This window comes from Trifolium pratense, linkage group LG1 (genome assembly GCF_020283565.1).
Source record: "Trifolium pratense cultivar HEN17-A07 linkage group LG1, ARS_RC_1.1, whole genome shotgun sequence".
Classification (NCBI taxonomy): domain Eukaryota; kingdom Viridiplantae; phylum Streptophyta; class Magnoliopsida; order Fabales; family Fabaceae; genus Trifolium; species Trifolium pratense.
In genome coordinates, this window is record NC_060059.1 from 41298933 (window position 1) to 41314476 (window position 15544).

Below are 15544 nucleotides of genomic sequence, written 5' to 3' on the forward strand. Positions count from 1 at the left end.
AGCCATATGTCATTAATATTTATAGAGTTAGTTTTCGCGTCCCAAAAACGCCTCACACGCCTCTTGAAATTATCAAATTAACCCCCTCGCTTTTTAGGATACAAGCACTTTTTGCACTCTAAGTAGTGAGTGGAAATATTTTGAACTCAAATCCAATGTTTGCGTCCCATAGATGAAAAAAATTATGAAAAAAAGAGTTTGCATTCTAGAATGCTAATTGAGTTCGTAGTTTGAATCATAGAAAGCGAACTTAGTTTGTAGTTTACATTTTAACATTATAAAAAGATCGGAGATAGTATAAGAGAAAGAAGAGAGATATATGCGAGAGAGAAATTTGTTTAATATTTAAAAAGACAATAATATCCTTGCATTTTTATTTATTATTTTAATGTAATTTAATTATTTTGATGAAAAACTTTTTCATTAATAAATATAGGATAATTACATAAATGAAAGACAAACAAGCAACTAGCTGCGCTGCTAACCCTTTTTGATGTAGTATATGATATAATCACTATGTGCGTTAATCTTTTCAACATACTCTTAGAAAAGGGTAATAAATGTACCGATTGGCTTGCGAAGACTGGAGCTGATCTCTTCAACTTAGTCTTGTGTTGTTGGCTGATGTTGTGGGTGTTGCTCGTATCCTCAAACTTGATTGAAAGCCAATGCATTTTCCGACCAAAAGAAAGGGGGTCTTGAAAAAAAAGGCCTACCCCTTCCTTGGCTTGGCAGGAGATGTTGAAGTAGCGCATGAAGTAGTCTCTATCTCCCGGTCGGAGATAAGAGATGGATGTCGTTAGGCTAGGTCAACTCTATCATTGGTTTCATTATCCCTATAACGATCACTAGAAAAAGATATGTGCTACTATTATTATGGATTCTATTATCTTGTATATTTTGAAAATAAGGTTAAACTGTGTTTATTTCCATCTTATATATATATATATATATATAAAAAAAAATCACTTTGCATTAATGACTTTTTGTTACAAAAATTCCAATTTTCATTCTTTCTCCTGCAAAAGTGGGAAGAAAAAAAAGTATAAGACTTATTCTTCTCTCTTCTCAATTTCTCTTCTCTGATGGTGAATGCAAAACCCTGGTACAAATTTTTTAACTAAAATTAATAATTGAATAAAATTTTAATTTACTCACCATCTCTCTCCAATTTAGCTCTAAACCATAGAAATATAATAAATGGTCCTTAAATTTGAGGGGCTGAATAAATTGATGATTTATTCATTAATAATTATTCTCAATTGTTACTAATAAAAGTCAGGGGGTGTGCATAGCACTCTCTCATGCATATGTAGCACCGCCCCTGCTCTTCTCTTGCAGTGCGATGCGGTTGCGGATGCTACCGCATCAGCAATACTGCGACCGCAATTGCGGATGCAGACCGCAATTTAAAACCTTGTTTTGTATTTTAAATTTTAAATTTTTTTTCTACCTTTTAAATTGTATGTTTTTTACAATTCCTTTAACTCAAGTTAGTTCTTTTCAAGAAAGCTTGGAGCTTTTGGTTATGGATACTCTGTTAAAGTTTTCATTGTTTTCCCATGTTTTTTAGATTTTTTTCTTTTTTTGGAAAGAGAAATCGTGACATATTTAAATGCATTTATGTGTGTTGTAAAGACCAAAATACCCTAAAATATTGCTTAAATGTGTGTTTAACTTTTAGGTATGTTGTGTAATGGCTTTTCAGCTGAATGTGTCTAATCTCAAATGGAAAATTTATATTTTAATTGCAGGCACTTCCCAAAACATTTTCAAACAATGTAAAGAAGAAGTTGCCAGAAAATGTGACTCTTAGAGGTCCTAGTCGAGTTGTGTGGAAGGTAGGGCTGACTACTAGAGACGATACCTTGTACTTCACGAACGGTTGGCAACAATTCGTGAAAGATCACTCTTTGAAAGAGAATGATTTCCTTGTCTTTAAATACAAGGGTGAATCACACTTTGAGGATTTAATCTTTGATGGAGAAAGTTTATGTGAGAAAACAGCTTATTTTGTCGGAAAATGTAGACCTGCTCAAACTGAACAAGGGGGTAGCAAGGCAAAGGATACTGCTTCGAATGGTGGTGTAGAAACGCCATTAGTTGTACCTATTGGAACTAACAATGGAAAGACTTGTAATGCTGGTGTTGAATCTGCTTCCCCTGAGAAATTAACGGTTGATGCACTCACTAAGACCACAACTATACAGTTTCCGTTCCAACCAACCGGCAAAAGGGCCGAGAAACCTGTTAATGAAGTTACGCCTGTCCAGACTAAGAAGCGAGGAAGACCACCAACAGCAGGTAATTCTTGTGAGAGAGCACATGTGTTGTGAATTCTTTAAAAATCACACCAATAATCTTGATGTGTGGAGCAAATCGAATAAGCAATCAAAACGTGGAAATAGCAATAATAATCACGAACAAAAGATAAGTAATAAAACTGTAAAGAACACGAAGCAATTGTTTACCCAGTTCAGTCAAAACCGACCTACTCTGGGGGAGAGAGCCACCCTCCGTTTCACTATCAATGAAAAGCTTGATTACAACGAGATTCAATACAAAAGAGTTGCAAGAATTAGACTTCAACCCTAATTCTACCCTTTTCCCAAATCTCTTCCCGTGACCAAGAGATTTCAATGATAAGTGATTACAAGATGAAAGAATCAACACCCAAAACCTAGAGATGAACCAAGAGTAACCCTCTTAACCCTAGCCGCCGTTTTGGTGAAAGAAACCCTCTTAAACTTCCTCTCAAAAAACAGAAAACGTGACCCTTTAAATACCCTGCAGTGATTTCCGCCCGAGGCGCAGCTTTTTCCGCCTGGGGCGGAAATTTCCGCCTGAAACACCAAGATTTCCGCCTGGGGCGGCAAAACAGAGAGCCCCCCTTATTCTGCTTCAAATTTCCGCCTGGAACACAGGTTTTTCCGCCCGGGGCGGAAAACAGCAAACTAGTGTTGTTTTTTCACGTTTTCAAGGCAAATTTGCAACAATCTCCACCTTGCCTTTAAAACGATGGTGATGCCAACTTCCCATCAACCACCGTGCTGCTCTCTCCACTTGTTTACACCATACCCTCTTCGGCCCCCGGAGTCTACCTCTCCGTACTCCCGAAAAATGCTTGCCTCCAATTGCCCTTGGATTTTTAGGACAATACACAAGGTAAACCATACCCTCTTCAAACCCCGGATTGTAGCTTTCCGTACTCTTGAAGATATGCTTGCCTCCAACCAACCTTGGAATTTTTAGGTGGTTTCACAAGCTGCAACCTCAAACTCTCCTTGTGTCCAACTACCTCCAGCAGTCTAACAAGTTACCAAGCTTGATCACCGTTGCTTCCACACAAGGTCTTCATAGCCATACCACTTTGGTGTACCTCCACCTCAAACCGAGATTCCTCCACCAAAGCCTTAAACCGGTATATCCACCATGTCTTCCACCTTGTAACGTAAAACTTTTCAACTACTCCGAAACACACATCAAGTCATTGTTAGTCTCCAACACTTCCCGGTTTAGTTCCACCACCTAGTAAACTTCATTTCACTAGTACAACTAAAACCAACCAATGTCACTAACAACCAACCGAAGTTTCACAACTTATCCACACCATGAGAATCACAACTAGTAACAAAGCTCAAGAACAATACCTCGCATTGTGTGAAAGAAATTCAACCATACCTTGAACCTTATAAGCTTTCCCGTCGCCAAGATGAACAAACTCCACCTTCAACTAGCTCTAGGGCTTCAAAGTACTCCTTCCTCAAAACACATGTGATCGGAGCATCCAAAGTCCATGACTTCAACTCCATTGATTCCCAACTTCACCACACTAGCACATCCGCATTCTCACAGTAATAAAGTTGTTGTTTCGAACGTAATCCTGAGTATTATTACCACCGCCTCTCCAGGCTGATGTTGAGTATTATTACCACCGCCTCTCCAGGCTGATGTTGAGTATTATTCCACCGCCTCTCCAGGCTGATGTTGAGTATTATTCCACCGCCTCTCCAGGCTGATGTTGAGTATTATTACCACCGCCTCTCCAGGCTGATGTTGAGTATTATTCCACCGCCTCTCCAGGCTGATGTTGAGTATTATTCCACCGCCTCTCCAGGCTGATCAGCAAGCTATGAGTGTCAACTGGTGACTATGAGTGCTCCCGCACTCTCATAGCCTTCCTCCTCATCAACGGCAACATGAGCTGACGAACTACCGCTGCCCCTTCTCTGAGGACAGTCCTTCTTGAAGTGACCCGGATCCTGACAATAGAAGCATCTGAACCTGCCACCATTATCACCTTTTGGCCTAGACTTTGACCCATATTTCTTCCCCTTTCCTCTACCGTCGTTCTCACTTCTATCCCTCATCACATTTAACCCTTCCGCACTATCATCAACCCTCAAGTCTCTCAACTTTGTCAACTCCTTGGTCCTCAAAGCTGATTGAACTTCATCCAATGTGATAGTACCTTCTTTGCCATAAAGCAACGCATCCTTGAGATTTTCAAGTGATTTGGGCAAAGCACACAACAAATGAAAGGCCTTGTCCTCGTCTTCCAAATTCACGTCAATGTTCGCCAAGTCGTCAATGATCTTGTTGAACTCTGAAAGTTGCTCCACCACAGGCTTGTTCTCCACCATTCGAAAGAAAAACAACCGTTCTTTCAAACACTGCTTATGTGCCAAAGACTTCGTCATATACAACGCATCCAGCTTGGTCCACATAGCCGCCGCAGTTTTTTCTTTAGCTACTTCCCTCAACACATTATCCGCGAGGCACAAGATAATGACACTCAAAGCCTTATCATTCATCTCGCTCTTTTCTGCGTTCGAGAGAGTATTTGGCATATTCGATATGCCCAACAATGCTTCAACACACTTTTGTTGTGTTAATATTGCCCGTACCTTCACCTTCCACAAACCGAAGTCATTTTTACCGGTGAACTTCTCAATCTCCCACTTAGAACCCATGATACTTAATTCGTTTGATCCTTGGCCCCACGGTGGGCGCCAATTGTTGTGAATTCTTTAAAAATCACACCAATAATCTTGATGTGTGGAGCAAATCGAATAAGCAATCAAAACGTGGAAATAGCAATAATAATCACGAACAAAAGATAAGTAATAAAACTATAAAGAACACGAAGCAATTGTTTACCCAGTTCAGTCAAAACCGACCTACTCTGGGGAGAGAGTCACCCTCCGTTTCACTATCAATGAAAAGCTTGATTACAACGAGATTCAATACAAAAGAGTTGCAAGAATTAGACTTCAACCCTAATTCTACCCTTTTCCCAAATCTCTTCCCGTGACCAAGAGATTTCAATGATAAGTGATTACAAGATGAAAGAATCAACACCCAAAACCTAGAGATGAACCAAGAGTAACCCTCTTAACCCTAGCCGCCGTTTTGGTGAAAGAAACCCTCTTAAACTTCCTCTCAAAAAACAGAAAACGTGACCCTTTAAATACCCTGCAGTGATTTCCGCCCGAGGCGCAGCTTTTTCCGCCTGGGGCGGAAATTTCCGCCTGAAACACCAAGATTTCCGCCTGGGGCGGCAAAACAGAGAGCCCCCCTTATTCTGCTTCAAATTTCCGCCTGGAACACAGGTTTTTCCGCCCGGGGCGGAAAACAGCAAACTAGTGTTGTTTTTTCACGTTTTCAAGACAAATTTGCAACAACATGGTTTGGTGGCTTGTAACAAGGAACACTCAGGTAAAAATATGTTGCTCTTTTCCATTAACTTTTACTATTTTAAGTCTAAATTATTTTTTTAGTAACTATAACTTTCTGATGTAATTTTTTGTTGTTGCTGCACATGCTTTGCTATGACGTTTCTAAAAGTTTAAGAAAATAAATCCATGTTCATTGTTTACTCATTGTTTGCAAACTACTTTTTTTCCCCTTTTTATAAAGGTCCTACTCATGGTTTATCAGTATCTTACAATACATGTGAGTGGTATCTCAATTCGATACTGAACTGATCCCAGTCAATACGAATTTCTAGTGCGTATCTATTTGGACATGTATCATGAATTTGTTAGGTAACTCGTAGAACGTAGGTCTAATATATAGCCTTGCTCTCCCTCTTGCTTCACCACACTAAGCGATGTGGCATTTCTCCAACAGCTAATTGTTTTAACCTCCTTTATTTAAAAGATTGGGCGATGTGGGACTTGACAATCAACCCCAACAGAATTGACAATGTTATTTCTAATGGATCTCAGTACCTAAACTTAGAGTACCCAATCAGTTTTTTTGTCAAACTTGTATTACCTTCCACTTTTCTTTTGTCATTTAATTTATGACTTCAGTCATGAATCATTTTGAAGTTCATATGTAATGTATCAGCTTATAATTTTGTTACGTCACTTGTTTTTTCTTAACAATGACATACTTTCTAGCAGTCTTGTCAAATATCGATCACGGCGGTGCCATACTTGGATATGACGGTGCCAGCTGTCGACCAGTATGGCGGGTTTTTAGCAGATGACATGGGATTAAGCCCAAAGTATGGAGAGTTTAGAAACAATAAAAGAGAGAATGATGAGGTGGCAAGGAGCGAAAGTCGTCTCCTTGGAGTGGATTTGAGATAATGCAAACTACGGTCTATAGTCTGCAAATGTCTCACCCTCTGACAATGCATGAATTGACTCACCACACTAACTGTAGAAGCCGAATCCGGCCTAGTGTAAATAAATCGATTTTCCAACTATTCTTTGATATTGGAACCTGTCAACTTTGGCACATTCCTCCCCAAAGCTTATCTTATGATTTTGCTCAATGGGAACACTCGCATGTTTGCATCCAAGCTTGTCTGTTTCCAGCAAAAGGTCATGGTAATTGCTTATAGCACAAGCACATCATTGCCTTTGATTTCCTTTTGGGTCTCAAAAATATGATCTTCCCTAGCAGATTGATACTTGTCTAGGAAAGATTATTTTACATTCAAATCCTTATTTTTATGCCAGAGCTTATCCTTTTATTTAAAACTCATGATTGAATTGTTCATTTTCACACAGAGGTATCTATCTTGAATAGAAGTGGCAAGGATGATGACCATTATATTCCTAGCAGCGGAGCTTCACTTTCAAGGTCATCAATATGTCATGAGAAAAAGATAGCCCAGTCATATACCTCCACTTTTCCATATTTTGTTAAAATAATCCAAAAGTTCAATGTTGGAGGTTCATGTTTGCTGGTGAGTTGTTCCCTTTTGTGATACTAGTTCTAATTAATGAGTCAATCTTGGTAAATTTGAACTATTCTTGTACTTGCACTTCTCAACTACTGCTATGACATTTACAAATTGAAATTTGTGCAATCACTATGTTGTATACTGTATTTCTCCAAGAAGTACCAATTGTTATTGTTAGTTTTCTTTTCTTAAAAGTTTGAATTGAACGATATTGCAATTTTAACTTTCCTTCACTTCAAATATTTCCTATTTTAAGTTTAGTGGTCGTATTATTTGTTATGTGAAGTTTTCTTCCTATTCACTGTGCTTGGAATTAACACTGAAGCTCTTGCTAATACTGGTTTATATTTGATATAATGCAGAATATACCATCTCAATTTTCGAAAGCACACATTTTCCAAACCGCATAATAAAGATTATTCTACATAATTTGAAGGGAGAACAGTGGACTGTTAATGCTGTTAATATAGATTCTAATGTGTATAGATATCACTCTATACGTGGAGGGTGGATCGATTTCGTTCGTGGCAATGGCATAAAGGTTGGAAATGTCTGCATTTTCGAACTTATGTGTGAGAATGAATTAAGTGTTCGTATCGCTGAGGTTGGAAAAGATGGGCTAGACATCCAGGATGAAAAACTAGATTTTAGTGTGCCTAGTGCAAGACAAGATGTTCGTAAACGAAGGCAGTGGCAAGGATAAAAATTCGTCAAAGATTAGTCAAGAAGCTGTTTCATCTACCTGTTTCATCCCAATTAGCTGTATAATCACTGATCAACATCATAGAATGTAATTAAGTATCTACTATGTCACTGATTTTTAGTTTATATTTTTGTGAATCGGTGAACACTCCGATATCCTGAAGTTTGATTGGGTATGTTCCCGCTATAACATTTAGTAGGCTCATGAAATGTTGGTTTCAGGTTAGTTAAGCACACATCTTAGTAAAATTGTTACGAGTATTAATTTTTACGAGTTTAATGGACACACCCGGCGATGTAGTAAAACATTTTACATTGTCATCCAATTATAAACCATCAATTTTATTGAGCATGTTTGTTTAGGATTATTTAATGAAAGACAATTTTCTTAAAAATATTAGCCTTTTTTTTAATCTTCTGTTTAAGTTTGTTAGGAAAACCAAAATCTACAAAATTTTCATTATAATGAAAAAAATTATAGTAGCTTCTGAGAAGTAATGAGTTTTGTTGCAAATAAACATACATTTTCTTTTACTTTATCATTTAAGTCTCGAAAATATCGTCTAAAAAAAAACTCTAAAAAAATACACCCATTAATTAGTTTTTTTTATTTTTCAGATTGTAGACAAAGTGGAAAACGGCATTGAAATTTACACACACAACCGGAAAGTCTCTAGTCCGAGTTCAGCCGAAAGTGTTTAATCTAGTAATATTCACATTGCCATTTAAGCCGGACAAATTTTAGTTTATATAAAAATCTTTAAAAAGCAATTATTGATAATAGTAAGCAAGTATAAATTGGCTTTGATTTTCAGCTCATGTCAATAACAAACATACTCTTATGAAAATTAACTTTGAAACCGGTTAAAAGTTTAAAAATCAACAAATTCATCTTAATTGACCTTAATTACTCTCCACCTTACTAATCGATAAGTTTGTAACTCTCAAATCTATTATGTACTTCTCTCATTTGATAAAATAGATTTTGCTCTTAAAAAAAAAAGATTTTTCTCTAACATTTTAACATTTGGTACCATTTTATTCTTCTTCCTAGTGAAAGTGAACTATTCAAGGCTTAAAAGCTTGCATCTCTGAACCATTTCATTCTCCAACACTGTTCGAAATGGAAACAAGAAGACAAAACAGTGGCGGTAGCAAATCTTGGCAGGAAGACATTTACTGGACCCATTTCCAGTTCATCCATTTCACACAATTTCTCACCACAGATTTTGAACAACAACTTGTTAGTATTTCTTTCATTCCCTTTTCCTTCTTCTCTTTAATTCTTTCCTTTTATGTTCTAAATTGAAGAAAAATGAAATCTTCCTAAAGTTTTCTTATCTGGGTGGTTGAGCACATGCACTTCATTTCATGTTCATACTGTTTTTCAACTTGCCCACCTTTTAAATTTTGTATTTTTTCATAATTCCTTTAATTGAAGTTAGTTTTTTCAAGAAAGTTTTGAGATTTTGATTATTGGATAAGCAGTTAAAGTTTCCTTTTTTATGCATATAGATATGCTTGTTTTTAAATAATGGCGCCTTAGTATTTTTGACATTAGTTGTTTGTAGATCTGTTTTTGTTCTTTTTCTTTCTAGTGTTTTCTAGGAACCATGCTTTTGTGGCTTAATTGAAAAGAAAAAGGAAGTGAATAAGGAGATTGTAGGTTAGTTTTTTCTTTGTTTATTATTCTTTTCCTTTTTCTGCAAACATTGTCTATGTAGTAAATTATGGCTTACTTGAGATGATTAATTGCTGTTTCTCAAGCAAATAATTATGTTTAGCAACATTTTTTAGGAAATTTTATGTTTTGTTTCAGGCACTTCCTAAAATGTTTTCAGACAATTTAAAAAAGTTGCCTGAATATGTGACCCTTAAAGGTCCTAGCGGAGTTATGTGGAATGTAGGGCTGACAACTAGAGATGATACCTTGTACTTCACGAACGGTTGGCAAGAATTCATGAAAGACCACTCTTTGAAAGAGAATGATTTCCTTGTCTTTAAGTACAATGGTGAATCACTTTTTGAGGTTTTCATCTTTGATGGAGAAAGTAATTGTGAGAAGGCAGCTTCTTATTTTGTTGGAAAATGTGGAGATGCTCAAACTGAACAAGGGGGTAACGAGGCAAAGGACACAAAAAACTCTGTTGAAGAATTTAATACTGCTTCGGATGGTGGTGTTGAATGTGGTTCACCTGAGAAATTTCAGCATCTTAATAGTGGGAATGTTCATACCGAACAAGGGGGTTGCGAGGGAAAGGACACAAACAATTGTGTTGAAGAAGTCGACGCTGCTTCTAATGGTGGTGTCGAATGTTGTACACCTCTGAAATTTCGGTCTGTTAACAGTATAAGAACGCCATTAGTTGCACCTTCTAAAACTAGCAATGAGAAGACTCTTAATGCTGGTGTTGAATCTGCTTCCCCTGAACAGTTCATGGCTGATGCAGTAACTAAGACCGCACCTGTAGTGTTTCACTTCCATCGAACCGGAAAAAGGACCAAGAGGCCTTTTAATGAAGTTATGTCTACCCCGAGTAAGAGGAGAAAAGGATCACCAAAAGCAGCTAATTCTTGGCAGAGAGGACTAGATTGGCTGGCTTGTAACAAGGAACACTCAGGTTAAAAGATTTCCTTCTTTTCCATTAACTTTTACTATATTAATTCTAAATTATTTGGTAACTATAGCTTTTCTGATGTAATTTTTTTTGGTGCTGCACATGCTTTGCTATGAAGTTTCTAAAAACGTACAATGACAATTCCATGTTCAAGGTGCAAACTAGTTTCCCCCCCTTTTTATAATGGTCCTAACTCCTAAGCATGGCTTATCAATATCTTAAGATATATGTGAGTTATATCTCAATTCGATACTAAACCCGTGTTGTTAATCCTAGATAGCATCGCATAGCCACAACAACCACTATTGCTGATGGCGGCTCACAGGCCAAAAGTTTCTTGCTGAACCCTACCACCACCACTACGCTATTCCGCTATAGCGGGCTATTGACAACGTAGTACTAAACTGAACCTAGTTGATACGAATCTTTAGTGTGTATCTAATTAACATGAATCTCATCTTGAATCCTAATTCACTATGATAAATTGTGATAAATTCTATTTCTAATGAATCAATACCTAAACTTAGAGCAGCCAACCACTTTTGTCAAATAACCAACCATGTTTCTTTTGTCATTTGATTTATGACTTCAGTCATGGATCATTTTGAAGTTCATATATAATGTATCGGCTTATAATTCTTTTATGTCACTTGTTTTTACTTAAAAAGGATATACTTTCTGATAGGGCCTTAACTTTAGCATATGACATGTCCCTGAGAGACAGAGAGTAAGACCAAAGTATGGAGATTGGAGAGTGTATGTGAGGAGAAATAAGACGAGAGAATAATGAAGCGGCAGGAGGGAGGGAGGGTATCGGCCTTAGTTTTCTTCCTTATAAATGTTTAAAGAAAAGATTGTGATTTCCTTGACTTTGCACACCATTGCCTTTGATTTCACTCTCAGTCTCAAAAATATGTACTAAAACTCATCTGATCTTCCCTAGAAAACTGATACTTGTCTAGGAAAGTGTATTTTGCATTCAAATCCTTATTTTTATGCCAGAGCTTATCCTTTTTTAAAAAAATTCATAATTGAACTCTTCAATTCCACGCAGAAGCAGACATCCTGTATAGAAATGGGAAGGAAGATGACCATTATATTCTCAGTGGAGCTTCACTCTCAACGCTATCGGCACGTGAGGAGAAAAAGATAGCCCAATCATTTACCTCCTCTTTTCCATATTTTGTCAAAATAATCAAAACGTTCAATGTCAGTGGGTCACAAATTCTGGTGAGTCGTTCCCTTTTGTAATTCTTAATTTACCTCCTAAACATTGTTATTTTATCTCTCCGCCCTTATCTTTTATGTAACAAATCCTTGCTAATATTGGTTTATAAATGATATAATGCAGAATATACCTTATGAATTTTCGATGGCACATCTTCCAAACTGCAACATAAAGATTATTCTTCATAATTTGAAGGGAGAACATTGGACTGTTAATTCTGTTACTAGAACTAGAGTACATACAAATCACACTCTATGTGGAGGATGGTTGGATTTTGTTCGGGATAATGGCATAAAGGTTGGAGATGTCTGCATTTTCGAACTTATACGTGAGTGTGAATTACGTGTTCATATCGCTGAGGTTGGAAAAGATGGGCTCTCCCAGATTGAAAAACTAGCTTCTAGCATGCTTAGTGCTAGATGTGACGTCGCTTGCCGTAAGACTTCCAGATATATGCCAAAGAATCCTAAAACCAACTCAATGTGCAGAAACAAAGTTGATAAAGTTGATCTATCAAATAAAAAGTTGTCAAAGATTGGTCAAGGAGCTGCTTTATCCATCTTAAAGAAATACGGTAGAGCTTCAAATACTTCGAAGAAGATGGGGATTTGCCCCAAGTCGAAAGCAGTTCATAAAAAGTTGGGTAAGTTTTTTCCTCTCTTTCCCTACTAGATGCATAGAAATTTGTATAGAATTATGTAGCAAATTTCTATGAAGTATTTTATTTTCACAAATAAAAAGAGAAGAATCTAATTCAATTCCTTGACAATTGCAATTAAAGTTTCTACCTTGCAAATTATGACTTCAATCACATTTGAACTGTAAACAAAGACAGCTTTACGGAGGAAACATCGTGTTGAAAAAGATCAAAGCTCGCAGGCTAATGCTGGTGTGAGAAAGTTGTGTGCACTCAACGAACAAAGGGTAGCTGAAGCTTTTGGTTCTCCATTTCCTAATTTTGTGAAAGTCATGAAGAACTTCAATATCAGTGGATCATACACTTTGGTGGGTAACACACATTATGCAACTAATTAGTGTTAGCATGTGTGATTATAATTAATATCAATGCTAAATTATTGAATACTTGTTACATTGTAGAAAATACCAAATTGGTTCTCTGTTGCACATCTTCCTGGCTGCAAAACAGAAGTTACGCTCCGCAATTCAAGAGGCGAATGTTGGACTGTGAACTCTGTCCCAGATGCTAAATTGAGAAAAAATTACACCCTTTGTGGGGGTTGGAACACTTTTGTTCGTGATAATGACATAAATATTGGCGACACGTGCATATTTGAGCTCGTTTCTCATTATGTGATGCAGGTTCATAAATGGGAATGTGAAACTTAATAGCTAGCTACTGTTCTATCTACCTGTTAACATTCATGTTTGTGAGACAGATAAATCAATCTTCAATGAAGATTTTTTGTGGTAATAGTTGCAAAGGACTTTATGTCATTAAATTCATGTTGTCTCTTCGTATATGTTTTACACATCCCCATTCAAGATCATAAAATGTATTAATTATCTATTATGCTTTTTAGTTCATATCATTGTGAATTTGTGATTTTCTATAGCATTCACTATGAACTAGTCATGTTAACGGGTGTTCTAAGGGCACCGGTAAAGAAGCCTAATATAGAAGTTTTGTATTGCAAATATCAAGAGTGAATAGGTTACTTCGTCCTTGAATTTGTAACCATCGGTCAATCATCAAGTCTATCAAGTCTCAATCGTCAATCAAATGAGCCCGTCTATCAAGTCTTGACGTTGACACACGCTCATGTGTCCGTTCACATCATCTCCCATGTATGTAGAGACCATTTTGATAGCAAAATCATGAAAGTATAAATTTCTTCAAACCCAGAAAGACATCAATATTCACTTTTGCAGATTTTCCGATCTGCTTTCTTTGACTCAGTAACCATTATTATCATGTCTTAACATTAAATAAGCACTTTGAATGAAATTGGCAAATACGCTCCTACAATGAATGGGAAGCTATTAATAATTGTTATCAACATTTTTTTTTTTTTTTGGTGATAATTGTTATCAACATCTGCTCATAAATAAAATTAATTTTGCTCACAATTTATGCTTGTTTTTTTGGTTATAAGGGAGCTGAGAATCGAACCCAAAATCTTTAACATACTACCCAAACCATTATTTTATGGGTATGCTCCCCCTCGAACGGAAGTTTTTTCATCCAATTGTACAACCGTTGCTTGGTCTCAACGGGACACGCCGCCTGAACACCTTGTTGTTAGGAAGAATTTCGACACAAGGAGTCAGATCAACAACCATCGGCTCTGATACCACTGTTGGGTCACGAGGGGCAGCCGGATGGATCATCCACATTGGACTTAAGAACAACTGTACAAATGAGTTGTACATCACACTTTAACCAAAAACCTTAGGTGTTAGATTTATGGGTCCTCTCACTTATAAAGTGTTCAACTTCCATTTTTCTAAGCAATGTGATACTTAACTCACACTTGTCACATTTTTGTTCTATGAATTTTTTTTCAATAGAAAGTCAGTTTTGCTATATTGGTTTCTACTACTATTTGCTGATGTACTTTGAATTGATGTAACTTAGAGGTTTTTTGCTACTTTAAGCAATTACTTTCATTTGCAATAACAAGATCAAGCAAATTAAGAATAATGCAACACCTGTTCAACTTAGTTAGTAGCAATTGTATTTTCACTTTTTTTCTTTTTCTTTTTCATCTCAGTGGCCATACTTGTATTTTCACATCTTTAGCTCATCTTCTGCATTTGTGGGATGATTCTTTAGCCAATTAACAAGATATGAGGGCTTCACGCTGTTCATGTTGATCTCTCTTTTTTGCGCCAATATATCATCAATTATTTTGTTGGACTTTTCATAAACTTTGGACAAAAATGTGTATATTTCATGATCTCCCGAAGATTTGTTGATCAAGTTAATCATTTGAGAACATAATTCATTGCATCACTTCACGAAATGGACTTTTAGACCTAATTCAACATGTTTCTTTGCCAATCTTGATTACTTGTCAACCTTGCATCTCTTGTCAATCTCTTTAGTATACAGTATTCCGGAATTAACTTAGAATATTCACGACTTTTAAAACTTTCAGAGCATGACTGAATAAGATTCCATGAGTGACCATCACAATAATTTGTAACAACAAACCTTCTTTCAACTCTTTTATGCAAATGTCTTGATATTCCTCTTGGAATTCCTCAAATTTTTTTGGAGTGTAAACATTTCCAACTTGTAGGAACATATACAAGCCTTCTTCATTTTTAATCTAGGCATTTGACTCATATTCCGTTTCTGACTCATTATTCCGTTTACCATTGACAACACTTTTAAAGTGTGTAAAAAATTGTATCAAATTTAAATCTAACTTCAAATAGTTTTTCAAATCAGCATTAAAACTTTCAATTAACTAAGTAGACCTCATACCTCAATAAATGTTTTGAGAAATAGCATTAGCCATTGCGGCATCTTGATAGAATTGTTTTAGGCTTTTCTCCACCCATTGTTTTAAGAATAGTTTCAAATAACCGTTGAAAAGAAGAAATTGTTTATATAACAATGTTGCCTAAAAAAAATGATTGTTTGCTTGTGATTATTAAGTCCTATAGATACTCCCAACAATAATCCTTATTTGTTTTGTATGTGGTATCAAAAATGATGACACCACCAAAATATTCATGTTTGTGCATCCGTCCAAAATATATTTGTTATTTGATCTATAACATGCATTTGAAAGTCATAAAAGAATGAGGGGTTTAAAACAACAATTT

General features: G+C 36.4%; 2 protein-coding genes across 5 annotated transcripts; both read left to right on the plus strand.

Moving 5' to 3' along the window:
• Positions 1 to 789: 789 nt before the first annotated feature.
• On the plus strand, positions 790 to 7904 carry LOC123894226 (B3 domain-containing protein Os01g0723500-like). The gene is given in 6 exon segments (XM_045944167.1): positions 790 to 798; positions 1755 to 2327; positions 6411 to 6573; positions 7026 to 7204; positions 7564 to 7596; positions 7599 to 7904. Coding segments are annotated over 6 exon segments (1263 nt in total).
• An 897-nt stretch (positions 7905 to 8801) lies between these two features.
• Positions 8802 to 13294, plus strand: LOC123885939 (B3 domain-containing protein Os11g0197600-like). Of its 4 annotated transcripts, none has more exons than XM_045935282.1 (6): positions 8808 to 9146; positions 9723 to 10524; positions 11582 to 11751; positions 11873 to 12392; positions 12585 to 12754; positions 12848 to 13294. In XM_045935282.1, the coding sequence occupies exons 1-6, from the start codon at positions 9027 to 9029 to the stop codon at positions 13094 to 13096; spliced, it is 2031 nt and encodes a 676-aa protein (XP_045791238.1). In that variant the 5' UTR covers positions 8808 to 9026; the 3' UTR covers positions 13097 to 13294. The 4 variants fall into 4 exon arrangements, with proteins under 4 accessions (XP_045791251.1, XP_045791238.1, XP_045791233.1 ...); XM_045935277.1 differs by having other exon boundaries at positions 8810 to 9146; positions 11576 to 11751; XM_045935288.1 differs by lacking the exon at positions 8808 to 9146 and adding an exon at positions 9153 to 9569 and having other exon boundaries at positions 11576 to 11751.
• Positions 13295 to 15544: the final 2250 nt, after the last annotated feature.

Coding starts and splice junctions, on each gene's coding strand:
- LOC123885939 (XM_045935277.1), top strand. CDS start 9,027: ATGGAAACAAGAAGACAAAACAGTGGCGGTAGCAAATCTTGGCAGGAA. Junction 11,752..11,872: donor TCAGTGGGTCACAAATTCTG/GTGAGTCGTTCC, acceptor GATATAATGCAG/AATATACCTTATGAATTTTC. Junction 12,755..12,847: donor TCAGTGGATCATACACTTTG/GTGGGTAACACA, acceptor GTTACATTGTAG/AAAATACCAAATTGGTTCTC.